Source organism: Chlorocebus sabaeus, chromosome 20 (assembly GCF_047675955.1).
Source record: "Chlorocebus sabaeus isolate Y175 chromosome 20, mChlSab1.0.hap1, whole genome shotgun sequence".
NCBI lineage: Eukaryota > Metazoa > Chordata > Mammalia > Primates > Cercopithecidae > Chlorocebus > Chlorocebus sabaeus.
The window spans coordinates 82,786,313-82,814,298 of NC_132923.1; the positions used below are offsets into that span (position 1 = coordinate 82,786,313).

Sequence of the window (27,986 nt, forward strand, 5' to 3'; positions counted from 1 at the left end):
AAGCAGTTAACAGCTAATCAAGGAAGACTTTGGTCACAAAGTGTAGGGTTTTATTTTTAGGTTTGTCTAGATTTGGATGATAGAAAGTTGTGAACACATCCAGATGGGGAAGAAAGGAGGAATTAGCAGTCATTGTCAAGCAGTCATTGTTTCTTTCTTATTTTTGTTAGAAAACATGGAATAAAACATGGGGACTCAGCCAGGCACAGTGGCTCACGCCTGTAATCCCAGCACTTTGGGAGGCCAAGGTGGGAGGATCACTTGAGGTCAGGAGTTCAAGACCAACCTGGGCAACATAGCAAGTCCCTCTCTGTACAAAAAAATACAAATAAATATGGGGACTATGTATAAAACATGGGGAGTGGATAGGAGTTACCTTTAAAAAAATAAAAAGCCCTGTTGTTTTGTCTCCCATCATGAGTGCATACTTAGTTTCCTTAATCAGGCACAGGTTTAATTGTAATGCATCCAGTGAAGCAAACAGGGAGAAACATATAAAATGCTGCTGTCTCGCAGGAATCAGAGAGCCTGCTGTTAGAAAAGACTCTCCCTTATAAAAACAAAACAAAGAATTATCTAGATCACTTGGGGCCAGGAGTTCAAGACCATCCTGGGCAATATAATGAGACTCCCATCTCTTTAAAAAAAAAAAAAGGAGCAATTGTACAGTTGTCCTATATTCTTCCATCTTCCCTTGGTTTCATTTCTCTTTGCTTCCTGACTGAGAAGTGCCTGAGATACCTTCATTTCTCTTGAAAGTATTGATCCAAGTTTAGACAAATATCGCCCCTCTTGAGAGAATTCCTTATATGTGAAAATACCAAGACATTCTTGATATTTAGTAGGCACTCAAATATTTGTCTCCTCTTTTTTAGCATAATTAAGCCAGACTGATGTCTGTATTGGAGTACTATCAGCACAAGTAACCATTTTAATCTGTCCTTAACTACTTGTTGTATACTAGAGTCTAGGGTGGGGGTATGTACAGTGATAAAGATTGAGATAATGGGAAATTTAGTCTTCTGTTTGGGAAGCTGGATTGTAGTGTTGATTTTCTGACTCCTTGTGATAATTAAATTCTGAAGCACAGAATCTGCTTTTGAGAAGAAAGGTCTTACTTTTGAAAAAAAATCCCCAAAATATATACGGCATAAAAATGTTTCCGATCTTGAAAATCCCAACCAAAGCAACAAAACTGAGCTTCCAAGCCCCTTCTCCTAAAGTAACGGTTTTGCCCTTCTTGGATGTGCCCGAGTTTACTTAGCTCCTTGTTTCCATAAAACAGTCATAGTCTTATTTCCTACCACACAGAAAGCATCTTGAGAATCTGGTCTTGGTCCTAGGCAAATTCTCCAGACCCTTCGGTCTGTGGTTCAAACCTCCCAGACTTCTAAGGTCCTTCTTGGCTCAGGTCCCTCATCTAAGAGACATGCTAATTCAGGCAATTACATTAAAGCAGTACTAATCACCATAATGAATGATCTAGGCCTAGATTCCTAGTTTTTTCACAAAACTTTACGGGCACCTTTCATTTATGATATGTTTTGTAGTAAATCAGAAATTACTAGATGATCTGGTCAATCTTATCTCAGAAATCCCTGTGGTGCATCATTAGGCAATCTGAGCTGCTGATCAGCACAAAACCCTGCACTGTCTGAGCTTATCTTCCAGCCAGAAGCAAACAATTTACCCTTTGTTATTAGTCTGTCTGGATTTATCTTAGATAAATGAGCCGTTATTGTTATGAATTTTTTAAAGATATAAAGTAGTTCCATTATAATTTTTGTGGACTCAAATATCAAGTCCACATGTAGGCAAGAGATTTCCAGTTACTGTCACCACCACACCAAGGCAGTAATTTTGCTCAGCTCTGCCTTTATAGGTCCACAATTTAACCATTCAATAACCACCTGAGATCCTGAATGGCGGGCCCTATGCTAAATGCTAGGACCGCAGTAAGACTTAGTGCCTGACTCCGGTTGCTCAGACTCTAAAGGAGACTATTATTGTGGTAAGTGCTATGACCAGATAAGCACAGAGCACGTAGGAGGGACTCTGTGCGTTATGGGAGCACACAGGACTACTTCTGGGAGAAAGTGATAGCCAAGCTTAACCTGGAGAGAAAGGGGAAGCCAAATACAATACAGTGAGCAGTGTACCAGACAGTGGGGACACTGTGCTCAAAGACCTAGAGGCCAGAGGGTGGGGCACTGCAGATTGTTGAGTAGGCCGTGATAAAGCATACAAAAGCATGACAAAAGATGGGGCTAGGCAGACCAGATAATAAACCTGCACTTTAAACCTGCACTTGATGCTGAACACAGTAGAGAGCCACTGAAAGATTTTAAGCAAGAGGGTTCCATACAGTGTTGGAATGATTCACTCAGATAGCAATGTGGAAGATAGACCAGAGAGGGCAAGTCCAGAGGCCAACAATAATCTTAGCCTCAGAGTACTTTTTTGAACACCCGAGAATACTATTTCCTTTCATTTTACTTATATTTTTAAACTTTTCTCTATAACGCTCTCTCTGCTCCCCCACATTGTTGTCTGGATGGTAAACCTAGGACTGGGCTCTGAGTCCTGGTCACAGCCTGGCAACAGAATGTTGCCAAGCAAACTGGGAAGGCTGCCCACGGATCCCTGGTTTCTTATCACCGTCCTCTAATTCTACATTTGCCAACCAGTCTCTAGGAACCTAGTGTGCTCTTGCGCCCCTCCCACCAGGTTTCTAGTTGCTAAGCCTGTCATGTTTGCATTTGAGTATCATCTGCATGCATGACCATTTTAATCTCTTTCCTTGACTACTTGTTCTACACTGGAGTCTAGGGTGGGGGTGTGTACAGTGGTAAACACAGGGATAGTGGGAAATTTAGTCTTCTGTTTGGGAAACTGGATTGTAGTGTGGATATTCTAACTCCTTGTGGTAATTAAATTCTGGAGCACAGTTTTCAGACCTTTTCTGAAATCTGTTACTGTTGAAGTCAGCTTCATATATTTCACTTTTTTTTTTTTTTTTTTTGAGTTGGAGTCTTACACTATTACCCAGGCTGGAGTACACTGGTACAATCTTGACTCACTGCAACCTCCACAGCTCCCAGGTTCAAGCAATTCTTGTGCCTCAGCCTCCCGAGTAGCTGGTACTCCCGAGTAGCTGGTGCCACAATGCTCAGCTAATTTTTGTATTTTTAGTAAAGATGGGGTTTCGCCGTGTTGCCCAGGCTGGTCTCGAACTCTTGTCCTCAGGTGATCCACTTGCCTTAGCCTCCCAAAGTGTTGGGATTGCAGATGTGAGCTACCATGCCCACCCTATTTCACTATTAAGTACTCTCTTCCTGTGATATTAATGACCTTTGTTTCAAACTTTTTTGTGCCATTGAGCTTTCTGGTGATCCAGTGAAGCCTGTGGACCCCCTCTCATAGTAATGTTTTCAAATGCATAAAACTAAATATAAAGGATTGCAAAGGAAACTGATCATGTTAAAGTTAAGATATTTTCAAAGTTTTATGATCCAGCAACATACATAATTTATTAACACAAAATAAGATTGCATGGTGGTTCTAAAATTACTATAAATTCAAATTCATATTTTGAAATATCTAACAACTGTAATATATATAAATGTCTCATTTCTACTGGTGACAAAGTCACAGGTACTCTGATCCTACTGTGGACTGTTTCCTATATTCGTAATTGAAGGAAATGTTATATTTCAGTTAGCAGTTGGTGAAAAGGAAGATTTAAAATTTTTCCTATCCAAGTTCACTAGACCCCTGGTTTAGAGGTTAATTTTACTTTTGTCATTTTAAGAGTAAATTATTTTGTTTTCTTGTTCAATTTTAAATTATTTCAGCTTATTTTACTGCCTCTTGTGTGCTTTTTTATGCTTGAATTGTTTTTGCAGTGTTAGAACAGCAATAATTGAAGACTTGGGTGGAAGAAAAATCAGCACCTGATTGAAAATGAAAGGTTTCAACAAAAGCTGTTGATAATGTTACCTCCAGGTGTATATCATGCCACCATTATTGGAGCTACAAATCTGTTAATTTATTTATGCTTAAGTATGTAAACTTCAATAAAACTTGGATCATCTGCATTAAAAAATAATGCCATCTTGTAAAAGTGTCTAAATAGGTAATTCACAATATGGGGTTTGTTTGTTGATTCCCCATGACATTTGCAAAGCCCTTTGTAGCACTCTTACCTATCGCCTTAAATGGATTCTTATAACATCCATCTAGTGGATCAAAGACTTAAATATAAAACCCAAAACTACAAAAACCCTGGAAGACAGCTTAAGCAATGCCATTCAGGACACAGGCACAGGCAAAGATTTCATGATGAAAACACCAAAAGCAAAAATTGATCAATGGGATCTAATTAAACCAAAGAGATTCTGCACAGCAAAAGAAACTGTCAACAGAGTAAACAGACAACATTCAGAATGGGAGAAAATATTTGCAAACTATGCATCTGACAAAGGTCTAATATCTAGTATCCAAAGGAACTGAAACAAATTTACAAGAAAAAAACAACCCCATTAAAAAGTGGGCAATGGACTTGAACAGACACTTCTCAAAAGAATATATACATGCCGCCAACAAGCATATGAATAAAAGCTCAACATCGCTGATCATTAGAGAAATGCAAATCAAAACCACAGGCCAGGCACAGTGGCTCACGCCTGTAATCCCAGCACTTTGGGAGACCGAGGTAGGCGGATCACAAGGTCGGGAAATCAAGACCATCCTGGCCAACATGGTGATACTCCTATCTCTACTAAAATACCAAAAAAAGGAAAAGAAAAAGAAAAATTAGCTGGGTGTGGTGTGCACACCTATAGTCCCAGCTACTCAGGATGGAAAAGTTGAAGCTCAGAGAGGTTAAGTGACCCCGCCAAGATCGCTCAGCTAGTGGTGAGACCATTTGGACTATCAGCTCCAAAACGTATGCTCTTGCTAGAAGTTTACTCGGCCCTGGCCCAGGGGTCCCAGTCAAGGCCAAGGGCCCAGCAGGGTGGAAGTGGAAGTCATTTGCTATAGCCCAAGCCATTAATCTTCATGATATAACTATCCCAACAACTGCCTCCCACTAGGACAAGAACAGGCGGTGAAAGCCCCTGCCATCAGTTCTAACTAACCAGAAAGAGAGCTAAAGGAGGGGACAACGTGGGCCCAGCATCTGAACCGTGCCCTTCAGGAGCAACTGCTGGGACACACGAGGTTGGCAGCCTGGGGCCTCTACCCTAGGCAAGAGGGACAGTGAGGCTAAAAATAATTGAGGCTGGGCAGGGCATGGTGGCTCACACCTGTAATCCCAGAACTTTGGGAGGCCGAGATGGGCAAATCACGAGGTCAGGAGATCGAGACCATCCTAACACAGTGAAACCCTGTCTTTACTAAAAATACAAAAAATTAGTCTGGCGTGGCGGCGGGCGCCTGTAGTCCCAGCTGCTCGGAAGCTGAGGCAGGAGAATGGCATGAACCTGGGAGGCAGAGTTTGCAGTGAGCCAAGATCGTGCCACTGCACTCCAGCCTGGGCGACAGAGTGAGACTCCATCTCAAAAAAAAAAAAAAAAAAAATTGAGGCTGCACATGCCAATGTTCCTGAGGCCATCTGCTACTGTGAAAGGAGTGCTCGCTGTGCTAGGGCACTGACCATGGTATGGCCTTGTGCAAGTTCCCTCTTCTTTCCAGGCGTTAGATCCCCCTTCTGTAAAATGAGGCCGTTGTGCTTTCCGAGCCTCAGGTTCCTTTGACTCTGCTGATCAAAGTTCTGAGTTTCCCTGAGGGACTTTGGCAGCCCTGTTTCCACTCTTTTCAATTTCCTCCTCTAACCCTCATATGGGCACCACCTTAAGCTGCTGCTAGAACTCTGCATCCATCACTCACCATTCTCCCTGCTTTATTTATTTATTTATTTATTTATTTATTTATTTATTTATTTTGAGACAGAGTCTCACTCTGTCACCCAGGCTGGAGTGCAGTGGCACGATCTCGGCTCACTGCAACCTCTGCCTTCCATTCGTTCAAGCGATTCTCCCATTTCAGCCTCCCAAGTAGCTGGGATTACAGGCATGCACCACTCTGCCCAGCTAGTTTTTGTATTTTTAGTAGAGATGGGGTTTCACCATGTTGGCCAGGCTGGTCTCAAACTTCTGATCTCAAGTGATCTGCCCACTTTGGCCTCCCAAAGTGCTGGGATTACAGGTGCGAGCCACAGGGCCCAGCCTCTCCCTGCTTTAGAATGAGACACGTCTGAGGTTAAGCAAAAGAGGACTGCAAATCCTGACAGTGGTGAGCCACTGATGGTATTTTCACAGTTGTCAGGTTGGTGGAAGCCAAAAAGTCTGATGGTACTAAGTGTTGATGGACATGTGATCATTAGAAATTCTCATCCACAAGGGAGGGAGTGCGAATCAACTCCACAGGTCCACAGGCTTGGAGTCAAAACTGACCTGGGTTAAAATCTCTGCTCTGCTGTTTACTCACTGTGTGGCTTTGGCAAGTTACTTAACCTCTCTGAACCCAGTTTCCACATCTGTCAAGTGGGTGTAATAATATTACCTATCTTACAGAGTTGTTGTGAAGATCAAGGGAGAGGGCGTGTGTAAGGTGGTGGTGTAGTGCCTGGAGCATAGTAGCTGCTCAGTAAATAATATCTGCCTCCATTCCATCCGTGCCCTCCCCTTGAGAGTGAGACTGTGAATTGGAGTGAGACTGTGAATTGGAACTTCCTGATTCCAGGAAGTTCAAGAATTGAGGCACCAGGGCCTCTCCTTCATGTCACCAGGCCCCTTGCTGCCTTTGCCCCAAGGGTTCTTGGTGACAGCCTGAGCCCTGGAGAGCACAGTGCTTTCAGCACAATCGTATGTGGCTGTATCCGGACTCAGCAGACAAAAGGGCATTTCAAAGCCCCGAGGAGTCTTTTTTTAGAGGAACACTTAAGAATCACAGAGTCAAGGAAGGCCAGAGGCTGAAGGGCATTAATAGGTTCAGGAATGGCAAATGGTCATCATGTCTGATACCCCTCTCCACTCTTACACCCACGGCATCACTGGTCAATCACAGTCCTGAACCCATGTTCCAGAGAGCCTTTTCCCATCAGTTGCAGTTGGCATGCCATATAAAATCTAGTTAGTGTCTTTAGCAGGGACCATGGGTGCCCTGCCCATGCTATCAACCCTTTCCATTTCAGGTCATATTAGCCTAGCATGCAGTTGCCAAGTTGCCAACACTGGCATCTCTTTGCCTAAGGCAGCCCAGAGGTGCAAGCAATTAACACCCTTTGGCTAGTCTCTTTTTTTGTGTGTGTGTGTGTGAGACGAAGTTTCGCTCTTGTTGCCCAGGCTGGAGTGCAAAGGCGCAATCTTGGCTCACTGCAACCTCCGCCTCCCGGGTTCAAGCGATTCTCCTTCCTCAGCCTCCCGAGTAGCTGGGATGACAGGTGCTCACCACTATGCCCAGCTAATTTTTTATATTTTTAGTAGAGACAGGGTTTTACCATGTTGACCAGGCTGGTCTTGAACTCCTGACCTCAGGTGATCCACCCGCCTCTGCCTCCCAAAGTGCTGGGATGAGCCATCATGCCTGGCCTCCTCTGGCCGTTCTCAACCAGGACTGGTAGAAGCTGGCAGATTAATACCCCAGTTCCCCCGACCTTGAGTGGGATAACTCTGAGGTGCATCTTCTCCCCTGGCTTCCCCGAGTGCCCCAGCAGGGCTAAATTCCACTTGCCCACAGCGGGAACCTGCTTCATAACACACCTGTTATTGGATCCTTCTCTTGCCTGTCTCATTTCCCTCATCCCACGACCAGCGTTTCCTGGGATGACTCCCAATTAAATCTATTTGCCCTCACATCTTGTCTTAGAGTCTGATTCTGGGTATCCTTAAACTAAAACACCCCCTTCATCTAGTTTACATCCTTATTTTCTGGATGAAGGAACTGAGGCACAGGGAAGGGGAGTGAGCAGCCCGTCAGAGCCAGTGGTAGGGCCCTAATGAGAGCCCCGTTCTCCTGGCCTAGGGCTCAGCTCTTCAGAGTGTTACTTGCTGCCTCCCAAGGGCTGCCCCTGTGTCTGTGCCTCCCACTTGGCCCCATGTGGATTCATCATTTTATTTTCCAATGCAAAAGAAAAGGCTGATTGCAGGTTGGAAAATCTATGGGCATCAGAGGCAGGTGCAAGAACTCCTGAGCTCATTTCTGGAGGTAGACACCTCCCCTCCCTTGGACCGGGTCCTTGGACCTGTCCCTCAAGATTCCAGGGCCTTGGTTTGCTCAGCAGTGGGACAGGCTGCTAGGGAAACCCACTCCCTGGGGGCATAGAAGGGGTTGTTCAGGCAAGCAGCCAACCTCCCACCTCTTCCCTACCTCAGGCACCACCTCAGGGACAGTAAAAATTCACATTGCCACGTTTCTAAGTGAAATAATTTAAAATTACATTTGCTTTATAATTTTAGTGGAAAATGCATATTCTTTCAATCTAGGTTACCTATGTAGTTGAACAGAAGAACATCAATGAGAAAATGACCCCTACTTTCTAGCCACAGAAACGTTAATTCTGGGAGTTTCTGCCTGCATCTTCATAGCCCTGGAACCTGAGCTCCTCCAGTTCCATCACTGATGTGGAGGACAATGCACTTCCTGAAAAGTTTCTGGGTTTTACTCCTCCTATGTACTGTGACACTTGGGGCCGTTTCTCCCTCTCTGAACCTCTGACTCTTCATCTGTGGAACGGGGATGAAGATTCCAGCCTCGCAATGTTGCTGTCAGATGGCAGATGAGGGAATAGCCTGGCCGGAGCGGGGCCCTCCTTTCCTTGCCTCTGCTTGGAAGGCAGCTGGCAGGGGACTGCCCACAGGGAGGGTGTGGCCTGGGCAAGGTGTCCCGCCTGTTCCTCCTCCAGATTGGCCCTGGGGAACCCATGCTGAGCTCTCTGCACACAGCCCTGGCCAGGGAGCTGGAAGCTGAAGACATGAACAAGGTCTTCCCCCAGGTGAGAGCTGTCCCCAGGTGAGAACTGTCCCCAGGTAAGAGTTGCCCTGACCAGGCTCCTGGTCTCGGGAGAGCAAAGCTTGGGATGAGGAGTGGGCAGTACAGAGTGGGCATACATGGGAGACACGGAGGAAAATCAGCCCCTGGCCTGCCCCGGGGCTCACTCCCAGGGTGTAGGGGACCCTACCAGTGACACAGCTATACAGTCCAGGTGGCAAGTGCTGGTATGGAAACAGAGGAGCCGGGTGGATGGGAGGGGAGAGCGGCCAGCTTTACTGGGGAGGAGGATATCAGGGAAAGCCTCATCCAGGAGTTGCTGCCCAAGCCGGTTTGAAGGATGAATATTTGTCAGGGGACAGCAGAGAAAAAGGCATTCCAGGCAGAGGACACAGCACAGGCAAAGGTGTGGAGAGAGGAAGCAGGCATGAAGCATCTGGGGCGTAAGCATGCTGGGGTGTGAGGGACCCGTGGTTCCACCTAAGACTCTCTCAGTGACCCCTCTGAAAACCCTGTTGTCTGCCTCCCTGAGGCTGGAGCTCACCTCACCTAAGCCCACCCCTCACTCTGTTCTCTTGGGCAGGGAGAGAATGACTACGCTGCTGCTGGACCCAAAGCCCACCCTGGAGGGGAAGGTAAAGAACCGGAGGGCCTGGGACCCGTGCCCTGTGGGGCTCCTCTGAAGCTGGCAGTTGGCTATAGAGGCATGAGGAGGCTTCGAGGCTCCCGCTTTCCCTCAGACCTCTGCCTCCAGGTTAATGTCTGCTCCCAGCTTCCTGGCCAGCCACGCTGACAGTCACTTGCTTAATAGGGTTATTCATTCTCTCCATGCACATGCATGTATTAAGCACCTACTGTGTGCTGCCTACCTCACAGGCATCAAACTGCATACAGTGCTCTCCTCTAACACAGGGAAAAGAACCAGCACCAAATTCCTGACTCACTGGGTGACCTGGGCAATTCTCTTTACCTTTGAGGGATAAAGTGACACATTTTATTTAGCCCTACTATGTGCCACTGGCCCACAGTGTGACCAGGACAGTTCTCTTTACCCTTCTGAAAACAGAAGAAGGAAGAAACACACATATACTGAGCTTTGTATATGCCTTGGCTTGGCCCACATTTGATCAATGAGGAAACACACTGAGAGAGGCAGATCAAAATACCAGCTGTAAAGAATCCCACCCGTTATGTGCCTGGTGCTGCACGATCCCTTTACTCCTCAGCACAGCTCTGAGACAGGGACGCTGTCATGGGGCAATAACAGATGAGGCAGCTGAAACGAAGAGAAGTTGGGTAACCGGGCCAAGGTCACACAGCCGGGAGGTTGGAGGGCCAGGGTTCAAACGTGAACTGAGGTGTCTCTGGTTACAAAGCCCCAGGGCTTCTGTTGCTCCAAGCTGGTGTCTGTTTATTTCCAAGTCCTGACTCATGATGGGTGCGGTTGTGGAAAGAATCGCCTCCTTTTCCTCATCGGTCCAGGAAGGGGACTGGCACCTAAGGGCTTTCTGGCTTTGAAGTGCAACAGCTTCACCTGGGCAGGAGCCTTGGTTCCGCGGGTTCTCCCGTTGCCCCACCTTGCGCATGGTCTGTGCTGCACAAATATTTGAGTTGCTGCTTGGCTGATCAGGACACCTCTCCCTGCCCGGAGTCACGCTGCCTCCCTGGTTACCTGAGTTTACCCAGGTTGCTGATGGCCAAAGAGCCACCAGCTAGGGCTGTAGGGATGACAGGTTTTAGATTTATGCTGCCTCTCCTGCTATTGTCTCCCCTCCCAATGCACATCCATCCTGGAGTCCCACCACCCCAGGCCACCTGCAACCACCAGGCCTTTATTCCTGCCACACTCTCTGCCTGGAATGCCCTCTCTTTGCACCCTCCCCTTACCTGCCTGTGGAAATCCCACTTTGCTTCTGAGGACACTGCATTGGAAATATGAATGGATTGGAAATAACCTGGACTGACCCATACTGGGGGCCTTCTCTTGTCTCCTGGGCCCCTGGGTCAGCGTATTCACAGTGTTCACAAAGCCCCAGGCCCAGCGCGGTGGTTCACACCTATAATTCCAGCACTTTGGGAGGCCAAGGCCAGCGGATCACCTGAGGTCAGGAGTTCAAGACCAGCCTGGACAACATGGTGAAACCCCGTCTCTACTAAAAATACAAAAATTAGCTAGGCATGGTGGTGGGCACCTGTCATCACAGTTACTTGGGAGGCTGAGGCAGGAGAATCGCTTGAACCCGGGAGGCAGAGGTTGCAGTGAGTCGAGATCATGCAACTGCACTTCAGCCTGGGCAATAGAGTGAGACTCCGTCTCAAAAAAACGCAAAAAACAAAAGCCCCCACCACATGCCTGGTTCTGGGCTTGGTTCTGGGGTCACAGGGATGAATCACACCTGCTCCTGCCCCTTTCTCTGAGGTACCTGTGGGCAGGTCAGTAGCTCCCATGCTCCTTCAGACATGTCCATGCCTTGCCTTCCAAGTGCAATAACAAGCTGCAGAGGACAAGGACCAGGGCAAGCTGCACAGCAGGGCACCCAGGAGGTCCTCAGTAAAGCCTCCTTTTATTATTTTGTAAGCAGGAGAGAATTAAAGGAGAATTAAAGTGCAGTTCTACAAGAGTAGGGAGGTCCCCTGTCACTGCTATCTCCATAGTGCTTAGAATAAGGCGCGGCACATGGTAAGTCCTCAACAAGCAATAACAGACCAGACACGGTGGTACGAGCCTGTTGTCCCAGCACTTTGGGAGGCTGAGGCAGGAGGAGCCTAGGACTTACAGGGTGCAGTGAACTATGATCACACCACTGCACTGCAGCATGGGCAACAGAGCCAGACCCTATCCCTAAAATATAAACACAATAATTTTTTAAAAAGCAATAATAATAGCTCATACTCACCACTTACTATGTGCTGAGCACTGTTCTAACACATTAACTCAACAAATTCTAATCCTCTCAACAAACTCGGAGGTAGCTACTGTGGTCCCCATTTTCCACACGAGGAATCTGAGGCACGGGGAAGTGAAGTGGCTTACTCAGTGTGGCCCAGATAGGATGTGGTAGAGCTGGGATTCCAACCTGCGTCCCGGCAGACTCCAGAATGGACAGTGAATTGGGACAGTGAAAAGGGCATGGGTTTTGGCATCAAACAGGTGTAGATTCACACGCCAGCTCTACCCGGGGTGACCTGAATCTTTTCTTCTTGAGCCCTAGTTTCCTCATTGATAAAATAAAAGTTTGTTTTGAAAAATAAAGACCATGGTTATGAAGGGCCTAATGGAGCTTCTGCCCCAAGGTGGGGGCTGGACACACAGGCGTCCATCTCTCCCTGTGTCCTGAGGAGGTCACCTGATGGCGGGTGGGAGAGGAGTCTGTCTGCCTCTGCCATTCAGTCATCTGTGGACCCCCGGCCAGGGTGGCATCTAGTGGGGTGGGCCCACAGGCAGAACAAAGAGCATCACGGAGGGCTTGGGAGCTGCTCCTCCGGGGAAGCCATCCCTGCTCTGCTCACCCTGGTTGGGGACGGGCTGCTTGCAGCGGGCATGGCGGGAAGGGGGCTCCCTGTTCCCAGTGCTGGCCCCCATCTCCACCACCCCCAGGCTTGTTTCCCCCACACACAGCAGGCTGCGGCCCCCTCTGCTGCTCGCGTCGCGGGGCCTGCCTCTCTGCCTCTCTGCTGTTCCTCCTGGCAACTCTGGCCGCCCTCATCGCCTTGGTCACCATCCTTGGACTCCCATCACGCACCCCAGGTCAGGGCGGCCAAGAAAGGGTGGGTCAGACCCGGTGGGAAGGGCATGGGGAGGCACAGAGAGACAAGGGAGCTCCGACCTGCCTGGCTTCTCTACCAGGTGACTTTGGACAAATTCCTTAAGGTGCACGAACAGACACCTGCACACACACTGACTGTACCAGTCTCTGAGCCTCCATTTGCGCATCTGTGACATGGTTACCGAGAGGATCCAGCTCTGATGTCACCTCCTCCAGGATGCCTTCCTAGACCCCCAGGCTGGGTTACAAGCCTCTTCTCAGCCCTACAGTCCCTACACTTCCTCTTCCCCTGGCCTGGCCACTCTGGGGTGGTGCTATCCATCTGTGTGTCCATCTCCACCACGGGGGACAGGGTCACATCCCATACATGACTGCAGCCCCAGCTTCAGGGGTGAACAACCTCAAGACAGTGCCTGCCCTCATGGAGCTAATAATTGTTCTGAGAGCAGTCTCGACATGAATACATATTACAGCAGGGTCCCTGGGATCCCTGAGAGTCTAGCCTCGTTGAGGAGTCAGGGTAGGCACAATGGGTATTAGTAATGGGGGGATGCCAGGAAAAGCATCCCAGGAACAGGGAACAGCATGTGTGGAGCCCTGAGGGGTGGGAGGAAGCAGGAAGAGAAGAAGAGACTCCAAGAGGCCAGTGTGCAGGAAGGGCTAGAGTGACAAGTGGGGCCAACGGCCTCACAGGCTGCACCGAGAAGGGAGGTCATAGTCCAGGAGCCACAGACAGGAGATTAAGTTGGGGGCAAGTGTCACCAGGTGGATGTTTCCGAAGAATGGTTCTGCAGCCAGGCAGGATGGGTGTAGAGGGCTGAGCCAGGGCCAGGGGCTGAGATTCGCAGCTCTCCCGCTGCCTGTGCAGGAACACAGGCCCTGAGGTGGATGCGAATACATGAGCAGCTGCAGTCATGAGTCCGTGCACGCACCTGTGTGTTTTGCGTGTCTATGAGTATATGCAGCTGTCTGTGTATGCGTGTTCATGTCTGTGTGAGAGCATGTGTGTGTCAGTGCATGTGTGCACATCTGTTGTCTGTGTATCTGTGAGTGTGCATGTAGGTGCAGCTGTCTGTGTGTGAGCATGTGTTCATGTGTGTTTGCATCTGTGTGTGTGTCTGTGTCAACATGAGTGTCTCTGAGAGTTGCTCCCCCGTCCCCCCACCCACACTAGCTGAGGCTGCCCAGGGACTGAGAGGTGGTTCACACATGCACAAACACAAATGCACAAACCGGCTCCCATCCCCAATTATGCACACGTATACACATGTGGGGCCAAGGGGTTCCCCTACCTTGTCCGCAGGTTTCCGTCTTTTCATTCTTTGTGGCAGCCCTAGGAGTGGGTATTCCTTTTCTCCTCCTGTATGGGGGGCCAATGATGACATGTCTCAGGAGTGTTTGGGGAACTATAGAATAAAGATATGAAAGTGCTTTGCAGTTGTGCCCAGATAGAAGGAATTATGACATATGGCCCTCCAGCCAGCCCAAGTGTATTGCTTCTGACACTCTAACCTCATACCAGGAGCTCCACCATTACAACCACTTCACTGAATTGAACACTGTCCTCAGAAGCTTCCCGTGACACTGTAAATAAGTTTTCAATACAGGAGAGAACCATTACTTGTCCTGCACATTTTCTGTTCTATGTTTCTTCACAGAGATGCTTTTATTTAATCCCCACAACAGTCCCACGGGGTGTGTGCTATGATCCCCATGTTGCAGACAACCTGAGACTCAAGGTGGTCAGGTCATCTGCCCAAGATCAGGCAGCCGGCAGTGGGTAGAGCTGGGGCTTGAACCCCATTGATGGCGCTGGGTTCATCCTCCCCACTGCTCTAGCCCCTCAGGCCAGCTCTAGGTGGAGTTCAGATGAGGAAGGTTTGTCCTTGTGAGCACCACCCCTGACCCTCCAGGGCCTTCCCCTACCCATTCAGGAGCCCAAGCTTGTATAACACTGACAAACAGGACAGGCTTCTTGTGCCATGACCAGAGGAGCTGCATTCCAGCCAGTGGGGTCTGTGATGGCGTTCGCACCTGTACCCACGGCAAGGATGAGGATGAGAGCTTGTGCCGTGAGTACCCGCTCGGTGCTGTCCCTCCCAGAGGTTCCCCCACACCCTAATTCTCTCTGCAGCCATACTGAAGCTCAGTCATCCCTGAACACACCAGGCACCTTCACGTCCCCATGGTTTTGATGCTCCAGTGCCTTCAGCCAGGAACGCCTGCCCCGACTTGGTCCCAGTCAGGGACATACATGCCCCCACTAAGGAATGCCTTCACCCTGTGCATCTCCACTCCCAGAGAACCTGGATTCATCCCTCAAGGCAGAGTTCAAGTGTTACCTCCTCCAGGAAGCTTTCCCTGACTCCCACACGAGGTTAAATTGTCTCCTTGGGCTTCCACAGTCCCTGTGGTTCCCTGTGTGGCAGCTCTCGTCACACTGGTTGTCACTCGATTGGCACATCTGCTGCCCCCATCAGACTGTGAACTCCTCTGAGGCAGGCCCAGTCCGCTTGGTATCGGGCCCCCAGCACCTAGCACAAAGGGGTATTCAGAATGGCTTGCTGAATGAATGAGCAAATGAATGAATGGGAAGACCTGGCCCCAGACCTCAGACACCGGAACGTTCTCACAAGACAGGAGCCTGACCCCACAGGAGAGAGAGAGCCTGGAGACGTGCAGTGGGTGGGGTAGGGGAGCTCATGGAGGGAGAGTCATTGCATCCTCAAGACGAGAAGCAATTTCAAAAACATCTAGTCCTTGCCCCAGCTCATCCCCAGTCCCCTCTCTAGCAAGCCCAACCGAGGCCACCCAGCCTCCGTTTGCACCCCCTGGGATGCAAGGATTGGAAGGTTTTTCCATGGGAAGGTTTTCCTTGTCCCAAACTTAGAGCTGCCTCCCAGAGTGGTTCCTCCCTGATTGGTTCCAACTCTGTCCTTCTGTCAACCCTGCCCCAATAGACCATGCTTTAATCCCTCCCATCATCGTGGCACTGCATGGATTTGAAGATTACTCCCTTGCCCCCCATGTGGGTTCTCTTGTCTAGGCCGCATCCCCTTGTCTAGGTCACAGTCAGCCCCCTTGTGACCGAGTTCCTGGCCCTCCCCACTCCATCAATGCTCCACAGAATAAATACCAACTGCCCATGTCCCCCTCCCTGGACAGGCCTCAGAAACATCCTCGGCGCTTCTGGCTGGGTCTGGGCAGTCTAAGGAACAGGAGCTTGCTCCCTCCCTGCCCGAGGTTTTCTACCTCTAGTGGTGTGGCCTGAGTTTGTGTGAATTTTTGGTAGCCCTATCACACTGCTGCCTAACAGAACACACTTTCAAGAAAGGTCCTCAGACTCTGCCTTACAAGGTGTGTGAACCCTACATCCCCTGAGCTCCGGGACCCAACTGTAAGACTTCCACATTTATTCCTGTGATGTTCCAGTTGGAGGAGGCTTCCTGGAGGTGATGGAACTTGAACCTGAACTTGAAAGTGGAATGGTTTTGGATAGGTATTAAGGAGGCTCTTTGTGGAGGGGCATAGTATCAGCAGTGGTGTGGGGCAGGAACACACCACGACAGGGGAGGAACTGAGGAAGGGAGGGGCAGCTCTCTGGGCCTCTGTCCAGCGACAGAGCTCTCCTCTCCCTCTGACTCTGCTGCCTCCCCAGGAAACCTTCTGCTTGCACCCTTATGGGCTGGATGGGCACTGATCCTGAGTTTGGCAACTGCCAGGGCGGCCAATCCTTCTCCAGATAACCCTCAGACAGCTGTGACCAGATGTGAACTTCTTCCTGCCTCCTCTGTCCCAGGAGATGTGCCCCAGAGCCTCCCCCGCTTCCTCGTGGCCCACTGTGGAGACCCAGCCTCCTGGATCTACTCAGACCAAAAATGTGATGGCACTAACAACTGTGGGGACTGCTCAGATGAACTGAGCCCAGGTAGGGGTCTGGGCACAGGCTGGGCTGGAGCCGGTGGCTGGGCAGCAGCCAGAGGGCAAAGGGTGACCAGGGAATCTCTAGGGCTCCCCTTTGCATGCCTTCTCTGCATCCTAGGAAGGAATTTTCTACCCCTGCTTGAATACATCCGGTGGTGGGGTACTCACTACCACTCCAAGTGACTTTTTCTGGAGGCTCATTCTTCTGCAGTGGGGAAGTCGCCTTCAAGGGCACAGATGAGAAAACTGGGTCCCAGAAGGTGGTCATGCAAGGAGTACATACGTGACCCTGCTAGGATTTGAACCTGGGGTTCCCTCATCTCTGCACCTCCCAATAACCCTGTGAGGAAAGCAGGGCAGGAATCACTGGCCCCAATTTGTTTGTAAGTAAACTGAGGCTTTGAGAAGAGAAAATTAGTACAGTGCACGACAGGAAGGGAGCTCAGGTGTGAACCCAGGCCTCCTGATCCAAGTCCCAAGTCCTATAGCTGCCCTAGAGTTTCCTCTCAATCTCTTCCCCAGTGGTCAATCAACAAACATTTTCTGAGCACTGGTGGGGTTCTCAGAACACACCTGGTATCAGATTCAGGTGGGGGACATCAGGAATCAAGCATGTGTCCTACCCCCAGGACTTACATCATGCTGATGCCAAAAGGGGATGCTGGGGACCTGGAGGAATCAAGGGAGACTTCTCAGAAGAGGTAGCATTCAGGAAGACCAAGAATAGACAGGTTTCAGTAGGCAGAGGCTGGGTGTGTGGGGAGGAATGCCAGAGGCCTGAGCAGAGGAGAGAAGGCTAGGAGCACTCTCAGGGAGTCATGGCAGGTAAATGTGGCTGGACTTAGGGTAAGGAAGGGCACCCATTCATATTACAGGCTTTACCATGTGCCTGGGACTTTGCCTGACATCCTTTGCTTAATAACAAGCTTGAGCACACTAGGAAACAGGTTCAGACAGGGTGAGCAAAGTCACATAGCCTGTGAGCTGTGGAGTCTAGATTCTCTCTGCTGCAGGCAAACTAGGAACACACTCAACCCGTATTAGATAGGTTGGGGCCGTGGGGAGCAGGTTTCAGAACTAGGGAGTGCCCTGGTGCACAGAGCATTCCAGGACACAGCAATTGCTCTCCTGCTGGCTCTTGTCTCCCCAGTGACTGTGTGCCCACCCTGTGGCCCTGGGTGGTGGCATTGTCCTTCAACCTTCTTCAAGTACTGCGACTGTATTCCGAGGCGTCTCTGCCGCGACCACATACGGCACTGCTCCGACTGGTCCGATGAGTATGCCTGTCCTGGACCCTGAGTGGGCTAATCAGGCCAGCATGGAAGGCTGGCTAGAATGGCACTGATAACCCTGCACATGAAAATTGAATCCTAGCTCACAAGGTCAGGAAGGAGCCTTTGAAATGGGATCTACACATCATTTCTGAAGAGGAATTTTCTCTCCTGCTTTCAAGTTGTTCAGTCTCTGCTTGAATGCCTCCAATGACCAGGAGCTCATTACCATGTTAGGTGGCTTCTAACACAGAAGAGGTGATGAAACCCTGTCTCTACCAAAAATACAAAAATTAGTCAGGCATGGTGGCGCACACCTATAGTCCCAGCTACTAGGGAGGCTGAGGTGGGAGGATTGTGTGAACCCAGGAGGTCAAGGCTGCAGTGAGCTGTGACCATACCACTGCACTCTATCCAGCCTGAGTGACAGAGTGAGACCTTGTCTCAAAAAAAATAAAACAAAACAAAAACATCAACAAAGAGAAAAGGAATCTACTTCCATGATTTCATGCCTGTTTCTGGGGTGTCTCATAGGAAATCTGCTAACTGCTCCAAGACAGACTTGTGGATCCTAATCTCATCACCCCTTGGAGTGATGATATGTCTGGGAACTAAATGACAAGCTGAGTTTAGCCTTCACGGATGGCACATATGTGAAACATATGCCACTTCCTACCCCTTTGGTACCTAAGGCAGAGATACTGGGCTTGGATGCAACCTTAGCATCTCCCCCAGGTCAGTTAACCCCGCAGGCGCTACTGGTTTAACCACGTGACACAGCACGCGAAACAGGATATCTGGCATCCTACCGGTGGGAAGCCACCACAGGAAACTCCGAGCTGTAGAATAGAAGATCTGGAGAAAGAGCAGCTTGAAGGGCTCCTCACCAGTCTTCTGTCTGTCCACCCTGCTCTCCACCCCACCACTCCCCACCCTCCACTCTATGCCCAGCTGCCCGCCTAAACAGCCCAGTTTTCTGGAAGTAGGGACTATATTTTGGTCCTGGAGCCTGAATGAGCTGCTTCTCTGCTTATCTTTCCAGCTTCACACCGCCCAGGCAGGCAAGGATGATTATTTCCATTAGATGGATGAGAAAACTGAGGCCCAGAGAGGGCAATGACTTGTTCGGAATCATACAGCAAAGTCAGTGCTGGAACTGGGACCCAAACACAGTCTATGGTACCCGAGCCCAGAAGCCTTTCCAGCTACCAGTGTAATTATACCTTGGCCAGGGCAGAGTCTCTGTGGGGTATTTTAAAAGTGAGCTTGTCAGGTGCAGTGGCTCACGCCTACAATCCCAGCACTTTGGGACACTGAGGTGGAAGTGTCCCACTTGAGCCCAGGAGTTTGAGACCAGCCTGGGCAACATAGGGAGAACCTGTCTCTACAAAAAATAGGGAAAAACAGGCTGGGCGCGGTGTCTCAAGCCTGTAATCCCAGCACTTTGGGAGGCCGAGACAGGTGGATCACGAGGTCAGGAGATCGAGACCATCCTGGCTAACACGGTGAAACCCCGTCTCTACTAAAAAATACAAAAAACTAGCCGGGCGTGGTGGCGGGCGCCTGTAGTCCCAGCTACTCGGGAGGCTGAGGCAGGAGAATGGCGTGAACCCGGAGGTGGAGCTTGCAGTGAGCTGAGATCCGGCCACTGCACTCCAGCCCAGGCGACAGAGCGAGACTCCATCTCAAAAAAAAAAAAAAAAAAAAAGGGAAAAACAATAGCTGGGCATGGTGGTGCATGCTTGTAGTCCTAGCTACTCAGAAGGCTAAGGTGGGAGGATCGTTTGCGCCTGGGAGGTTGAGGCTGCAATGAGGCATGATCATGCCACTGCAGTCCAGCCTGGGCAACAAAGACCCTGTCTCGAAAAATTTCTTTTTAATAAAAAGAAAACATGAGATTGAGGGTCAGAAAGTGTGCAACCCATATTCTGAAAGAGAGACTTGGGATCTGCCTGATGGGAGGGCTCTTGTCAAGGGAGACAGACATGTCCCCACTGAAAATAATAAAATTGGTTTTACATATCAGTTTTCTGAGTTTTGAAAACTGAAAATGGCAGCCATAAGAAGGAATGAGATCATGTCCTTTGCAGAGACGTGGACGAAGCTAGAAGCCTAAACTAGCACAGGAACAGAAAACCAAACACTGCACATTCTCACTCATCAGTGCGAGCTGAACAGTGAGAACACATGGACACAGGGAGGGGAACATCACACACTGGGGCCTGTTGGTGGTGGGGGGTATGGGGAGGGAGAGCATCAGGACAAATGGCGGCTTAAAACCTAGGTTGATGGGTGCAGCAAACCACCGTGGCATGTGTATACCTATGTAAGAAACCTGCACGTGTATCCCGGTACTTATTGTAAAAAAAATTTTTTAGTAAGTAAAACAAAAGTAAGACTTAAAGTAAAAAAAAAAAAATTTTTTTAAGAAAAAAAAGAAAACTGAAAATGGGCATTGAAGGGACTGGTGAGCTCTGATTTATCTATTGCCTCATATAATCGTTCGCTCATCAGCCTCTGCAAACCTGCTTTGGACCAAACTGTGAGCCAGATGCTAAGCCCCCAGAGAAGAGACCTGGATCCTAGTACACGAGGAGCTCAGGGTCACCTGGAGGAAGCACCTCACACCATGGAAGGAGGGCTGACACTGCAGGAAATGCTGGGCTGAGGGCTCTGAGGAGGGTCTCCCAGAGCAAGGACAATCACATTTCTGACCCGGACCAACTGAGGAGCTCCTGGAACAGTGTTCCTCAGGGATCTTGCCCAAGGGACTGTTAGCTCTCAGCTCTGGCACGTTCCGCTGATTTTCTCTCCAACTGCAGTGCAAGCAGGAGCTGAGAGAGCCCTCGGGCATCCTTAATTCTGACCCTGAACCAGAGGAGCCTTCCTTCCCAGAGGAGGAGGACTTTGGGCCAGCTATGGAGGCTAGAAGAATTTCCAGAGGTAGGAGGGGACAAAATGGACATTCCAGGATGAGGGGGCATGTGAACAAAGTCATGGAAGTGAACTGTACAGCTCAGCCAGCAAATGTCCAACAGGCCAGAGAGGCCACAGTAGAGGGTGGGTGAGGATCGAGGAGAAGAGGTAAGAAGGATGAGCAGGGAATGGATTATGGAGAGCTTAGCATGGCAGTGGGCTATCATCAAGGGCAATTTAGCCTGGAAACTGGATCTACCACAATCTGTATCTACGTATATATATTTTTAGAGACAGAGTCTTATTCTGTCACCCAGGCTGAGTGCACTGGCATGATCATAGCTCACTGCAACCTCAAACTCCTGGGATCAAATGATCCTCCTCCCTCAGCTTCCCAAGGAGTTGGGATTACTGGTGTGCCCCACCACGCTGAGCCTTTTTTTTTTTTTTTTTTTTTTAAAGAGATGAGGGTCTCACTGTGTTGCCCAGGCTGGTCTTCAACTCTTGGCCTCAAGAGATGCTCCTGCCTTGGCTTCCCAAAGCTCTGGAATTATAGGCATGAGCCACGGTATCTCACCTAGCATGACCTTTCACTACAACAGCCCAATAAAAGGGATGCCAAGGGCTGGGACCAAGTGGGCAGAGAAAAGGGGTGGTCAAGGGCTATTTACTGGTAGAACTCCTATGGGTGGGGGATGGGAGACAGTAAGGTGGGGGAATGAGAAAGATGACGAGTCCAGGATGCCTCAGGAGTGTGTTCCTGGCCTCCTGCCTTGGGCCATGCCTTCTCTAACAGGATGCCAGTCTCAAGGGAAAGAGGGGGTTGAATCTGTCCTTGAAGAATAAGAAAGGTCCAGAGGTTCATCTCAGCACCCAAATGACAACATGTCCTGAGCACTGGCCACAGGAAGCCAGGCAAGATCAGAGCCTGAGCCTATGTTTGCTCATATCAAGTCAGCCGTGGCGGTTCAGGCGGCTGGAAAGCGTCCAGCTCCCCGCAGGGTCTGTTGGTGTGGCAGTTGGGCTTCTTTAGTGGGCAGCCTGGAGCTTCTCTGAAAAACAACCAGAGGCCCCACCACTGTGGGCAGCATATTAATTTACTCCCCATCAAACCATCCACAGGCCTCTGAGGCTTAAGATGCTTCATTAACAGAATAGGGAAACCAAGTCTAAGACAGACTTGTCTGCGTCCACTCAGCATATCAATAGCTGGGCAAGGACTAAAAGCCAGGTACCTAGGTGCACACAGCTAGTGTCTGACAAGCACTTACAATGAACCGGCACTATGGTAAGTAAGGGCTTTACCTTTTGTCCACACAACAACACTATGAGGTAGGTATTATTTTTAGAGGATCTAAAACCTCTCACTCAGAGAGGCAAGGCAGCTTATTGAGGGTGTGTGACTGGTAGGCGACAGAGCCAGGATTGCCAACTCTGAAGACTGAGCCCTTGCCATGTGATGTGGTTTGGCTATGTCCCCACCCAAATCTCACCTTGAATTGTAAAAATCTCCACGTGTCAAGGGCAGGGCCAGGTGGGGATAATTGAATCATGGACGTGGTTTCCCACATACTGTTCTCACGGTAGTAAATATGTCCAATGAGAGCTGATGGTTTTATCAAGGGCAGTTCCCCAGCACAAGCCCTTTTGCCTGGTGCCCTGTAAGACATGCCTTTGCTCCTCCTTTGCCTTCCACCATGATTGTGAGGCTTCTGCAGCCATGTGGAACTGTGAGTCCATTAAGCCTCTTTTTCTGTGTAAATTACCCAATCTCGGTATGTCTTTATTAGCAGTGTGAGAACAGACTAATATACCATGGTAGTTCAGTTTTGTGCTGTCTGAGGAGGTCTGGGAAAGCTTCCTAGCAGAGGTGACACCTAGGCAGGACCTCGAAGGGTGATTAGGAATGAGCCAGACAGGGGGCGTGGAAAGGGCAGTCGAGGTTGAAGAGATGTTCAGCCACCAGGCAGGAAGGCAAGTTGGGTGCAATGTGGGGAGGGCACGTGACAGCTGAGGGAGTGCCTGGATGTCAGGAGAGTCTTGGACCCTGGCAGCAGAAAGGGAGCTTGACTATGAAGGCTGCAGGCTGCCAGCAGAGGTTTTCAGCAGGAGGAACACATATATTTGATTTCTCCTTCTGAGGAGGGGCTGCAAAGAAAGCTGTCCTCTGAACATCAGGAATAAGGACACAACGCCAAACCCTCTCAAATGCTTACTGAGAGGAAAAGTGAGCTCCAGAATGCAAATGTCACTTGGAAGCAGTAAAGCTTCATGCAGAAGAAAAGGGTGCCAGGCGCCGTGCCAGGGACTTTAATGAATATTGATAGTCAAGGTTTAGGGAGTGCTCAGTCCATGCCAGGCGCCACTGAGAAGCTCTGTATGTTGTATCTCTGGCATCTCATTTTCTGTAGTCCTCACAACCACTCTACATACCTGGTTTGGTTATTCACACTCCCCAGAGGCATGGAGAGATGAAACTGCTTGCCTAAGATCACAGTTTTTAAGATGCAGGCCCAGGATCCATACTTTGATAGGCCGCCATACCCCTGGTCATGTCTCACTCGTTTTCAGCCAGCTCTCCCTAGAGGGCAGAGCTGGGGCTCTGGCCAAAGGGCCACAGCCTGTAAACAGGAGGTGGCTGGCTTGGGCAGAAGAACCAGTGTTTGTTTTTTTCCTGTTAATTGGGTCTTCCTTTCAGAAAGGAGCAGGTGCCTCAGCATCCACTCAAACAGCACTCAATAAGGTGGTTCCAGAAAGACACAGGACCCATGGCAGCCAGGCAGGCCCCTCCTTTGGCTCACATCAGCAGAGCAACCTGGAGTGAGAACCCAGGTAGCCAGCGTCAATATTTGCCATCTCCCAGCCTCCCTGGCTCCAGCTCCAAGATCAGTACTTTAAGAACAACAGAGTTTTTTGCTGTGTAAACATGCAGGGATAGATTAATGGAATTTGAACTGGCTCAGTCTGGGCCCCAGGGTTTGGTCTGGAAATCTGGTCTGGTTTAACTATCTGCCGTCACTGTTTGCAGGGGACTCTTTTTCATCCTTAGGTTCACAGAACCACAGACGTTAGAGCTGGTGAGGACCTCAGAGCACAGCCAGGCTTTTGACAAAAGAGGACACTACTTCCCAGAGAAGAAAGGGACCAGCCCAAAGATGCACTGCCAGGTGGCTATCACTGGGATTCTGAGGGCCACTCGAGGTCAAAGTAGAAGTGATTTTCTCTGAGTCCTTGAAAGAATATATATAAAAAAGTATGTGTGTATGTTTACATACATATATATAGTATGTATATATATTTGTACATATGTATATTGTATATATACATATATAATTATATACAATAAAATGCACAGATCTTAAGTATCTAGTTCAATGAGGTTTTTAAAAACAGCTTTATTGAGGCATAGTTGAAATACAGTAAGTTATGCATATTTATTTTTTAATTTTTTTTTTTTTTTAGGATGGAGTCTCACTCTGTCACCCAGGCTAGAGTGCAATGGCTCGATTTTGGCTCACTACAACCTCTACTTCCCAGGTTCAAGCGATTCTCCTGCCTCGGCCTCCATAGTAGCTGGGATTACAGGCACCCGCCACCATGTCCAACTAATTTTTGTATTTTTAGTAGAGGCAGGATTTTACTATATTGGCCAGGCTAGTCTCGAACTGCTGACCTCAAGGGATCCACCCATCTTGGCCTCCCAAAGTACTGGCATTACAGGCATGAGCCACTGCGCCCAGTCTTATTTTTGAATTAGAGACAAGGTCTCACTGTGTTACCCAGGCTTGTCTTGAACTCCTGACCTCAGGTGATCAGGAGCCTCTCAAAGTGCTGGGATTACAGGCGTGAGCCACTGCGCCTGGCACGCTACACCTATTTAAAGTGTGCATTTTCGCTGAGCATGGTGGCTCACGCCTATAACCCCAGCACTTTAGGAGGTCAAAGCAGGAGGATCATTTGAGCTCAGGAGTTCAAGACAAGACTGGGCAACATGGCGAAACCCCATCTCTACAAAAAATACAAAATATTAGTCAGGTGTGGTGGCGCGTGCCTGTAGTCCCAGCTACCAGGGAGGCTGAGATGGGAGGACTGTGTGAGCCCTGGAAGTCTTGGCTGTAGTGAGCTGTGACCGCACCATTATACTCCAGCCTGGGTGATGGAGCAAGACCCTGTCTCAAAAAAATAAACATTTATGAAACAACATTTATGAAAGTGTTGACATATATACACACCCATGAACTGTCACAGTTAATACAAGAGAACAAACCCATCACCCTTAAAAGTTTCCTCGTGTCCCTTTGTAACCCCTCCCTCTTATCTATCCTTGATCCTCACCCCCATACTCAGGCAACCACTGATTTACTTTCTGTCAGTATAGACTCATTTGCACCTTTCTATAATGTCATATAAATGAGATCATACAGCATATACCAGTTTTTGTCTGGCACCTTTCACTGAAAATAACTACTGAAACTCATCCATGTTGTAGCATGTCCAGTATTCTTTTTAGTGTCGAATAAAAGTTCATTGTATAAACCACTATGTGTTTATGGATTCCAGGCTGAAGAGATGCGTTCTTCACTTATGCATTCACCTGTTGACTCACTTATTGATGAATTTGGGTTATTCCCAGTTTTGGCTATTACAAATACGACTACTGTGAACATTTATGTACAACTCTTTAAACATTTTTTAATATTTTCTTTTCTTTTTTTTTTTTTTTTTTTTGAGACTGAGTTTCACTCTTGTTGCCCAGGCTGGAGTGCAGTGGTGCAATCTCAGCTCACTGCAACCTTTGCCTCCTGGAGTCAAGCGATTCTCCTGTCTCAGCCTCCCAAGCAGCTGGGATTACAGGCACCTGCCACTGTGCCCAGCTAATTTTTGTATTTTTAGTAGAGGTGGGGTTTCACCATGTTGACCAGGCTGGTCTTGAAGTCCTGACCTCAGGTGATCCGCCTGCCTCAGCCTCTCAAAGTACTGGGATTATAGGTATGAGCCACCACACTCGACCTTCTTTTCTTTCCTTTTTCTTTCTTTCTCTTTTTTTTTTTTTTTTTGAGTTGGAGTTTCGCTCTTGTTGCCCAGGCTGGAGTGCAGTGACACAATCTTGGCTCACTGCAACCTCCGCCTCCCAAGTTCAAGTGATTCTCCTGCTTCAGCCTCTCGAGTAGCTGGGATTACAGGCATGTGCCACCACACCTGGTCAATTTTGTATTTTTACTAGAGACAGTGTTTCTCCATGTTGAACAGGCTAGTCTTGAACTCCCAACCTTAGGTGATTTGCCCACCTCAGCCTCCCAAAGTGTTGGGATTACAGGCGAGAGCCACCACGCCCGGCCCTTTTCTTTATATATATGTATTTAGAGATAAGATCTCACTCTGTCACCCAGGCCGGAGTGCAGTGGCACGATCATAGCTTACTATAATCTCTGACTCCTGGCTTCAAGAGATCCTCCTGCCTCAGCCTTCCAAAGTGTTGGGATTACAGGCATGAGCCACCATGCCCGGCCTGTGTACAAGTCTTTCTATAGATATATGCTTTCATTTGTCTTGAGGAAACACCTAGGAGTGGAATCGCTGGATCAAGTAGGTGTGTTTTTAACTTTTAAAAATTATCTGTTTTCCACAGTGGTTGCATCATTTTACAGTCCCACCATTAGAGTATGAGAGTTCCAGTTGTTCTACATCCTCACCAACATTTTGGAGGACTTCTGTCGAGGGAGCCAGACATGTCCACATTGAAAATTAATAAAATTGGTTGTGCATATCAGTCTCTTGTGAGTTTTGAACTGAAAATGGGCATCAAGAGACTGAGCTCTGGTTCATTCATTGCCTCATCCTTTCATTCACTCATCAAACCATCTCTGTGAACCTACAATCAGCCTTTGTTTAAAAAAAGAAAAAATTCATTTCATTTTTGGGACGGAGTCTCACTTTGTTGCCTAGGCTAAAGTGCAGTGGCATGAACACAGCTCACTGCAGCCTCAACATTCTGGGCTCAAGTGATCCTCCTACCTCAGCCTCCAGAGTAGCTGGGACCACAGGTGTGCACCACCACGCCTGGCTAATTTTTTTATTTTTATTTTTGTAGAGATAGGATATCACCATGTTGCCCAGGTTGTTCTTGAACTTCTGGGCTCAAGTGATTTTCTCACTTCACCCCTGCAAAATGCTAGGATTATAGGCATGAGTCATCATTCACAGACCTTTTTTTTTTTTTAAGAGATGGGATCTTGCTATGTTGCCCAGGCTGGTTTCCAACTCCTGGGCTCAAGTAGTGATCCGTCTCAGCCTCTTGAGTAGGTGGGAAGCCAGCCTTTTTATTGTAGCTATTCTAACTGGTGTGTAGTTGTATCTCACTGTGTTTTTGCTTTGCATTTCCCTGATGACTACTGATTTGGATGTGTTTCCATGTGCTTATTTGCCATCCATATATTTTCTTCGGTGAAGCATCTGTTCAAATCTTTTGCCCGTTTTACTTATTAGATGGCTTGTTTTTTCATTATTGCATTTTGAGAGTTCTTTTTTTTTTTTTTTAATACTTTAAGTTCTAGGGTACATGTGCACAACGTACAGGTTTGTTACATAGGTATACGTGTGCCATGTTGGTGTGCTGCACCCATTAACTTGTCATTTACATTAGGTATTTCTCCTAATGCTATCCCTCCCCCTGCCTCCCACCCATGACAGGCCCTGGGGTGTGACGTTCTCCTCCCCGTGTCCAAATGATCTCATTGTTCAATTCCCACCTATGAGTAACAACATGTGGTGTTTGGTTTTCTGTCCTTGTGATAGTTTGCTCAGAATGATGGTTTCCAGCTGCATCCATGTCTCTGTAAAGGACATGAACTCATCCTTTTTTATGGCTGCATAGTATTCCATGGTATATATGTGCCACATTTTCTTAATCCAGTCTATCATTGATGGATATTTCTGTTGGTTCCAAGTATTTGCTATTGTGAATAGTGCCACAATAAACACATGTGTGCATGTGTCTTTATAGTAGCATGATTTATAATCCTTTGGGTATGTACCCAGTAATGGGATGGCTGGGTCAAATGGTATTTCTAGTTCCAGATCCTTGAGGAATTGCCACACTGTCTTCCACAATGGT

General features: G+C 48.5%; 1 protein-coding gene across 4 annotated transcripts; it reads left to right on the plus strand.

Annotated features, from left to right (window-relative positions):
- Positions 1-8,783: 8,783 nt before the first annotated feature.
- Positions 8,784-17,984, plus strand: LDLRAD1 (low density lipoprotein receptor class A domain containing 1). Of its 4 annotated transcripts, XM_038000284.2 has the most exons (6): positions 8,784-8,998; positions 9,578-9,629; positions 12,614-12,742; positions 14,696-14,833; positions 16,561-16,689; positions 17,836-17,984. In XM_038000284.2, exons 1-6 carry the CDS (start codon positions 8,927-8,929, stop codon positions 17,982-17,984), a joined length of 669 nt encoding a protein of 222 aa, XP_037856212.2. In that variant the 5' UTR covers positions 8,784-8,926. The 4 variants fall into 4 exon arrangements, with proteins under 4 accessions (XP_037856212.2, XP_037856213.2, XP_037856218.2 ...); XM_038000285.2 differs by lacking the exon at positions 12,614-12,742; XM_038000290.2 differs by lacking the exons at positions 12,614-12,742; positions 14,696-14,833.
- The last annotated feature ends 10,002 nt before the right edge of the window (positions 17,985-27,986 follow it).

What these genes read in the sequence shown, in the direction of transcription:
- LDLRAD1 (XM_038000284.2), top strand. Translation starts at nt 8,927, where the DNA reads ATGCTGAGCTCTCTGCACACAGCCCTGGCCAGGGAGCTGGAAGCTGAA. An exon ending in TGAACAAGGTCTTCCCCCAG is followed by an intron (nt 8,999 to 9,577) that starts GTGAGAGCTGTC and finishes TCTCTTGGGCAG; the next exon opens with GGAGAGAATGACTACGCTGC. An exon ending in CTCAGATGAACTGAGCCCAG is followed by an intron (nt 16,690 to 17,835) that starts GTAGGGGTCTGG and finishes TTGTCTCCCCAG; the next exon opens with TGACTGTGTGCCCACCCTGT.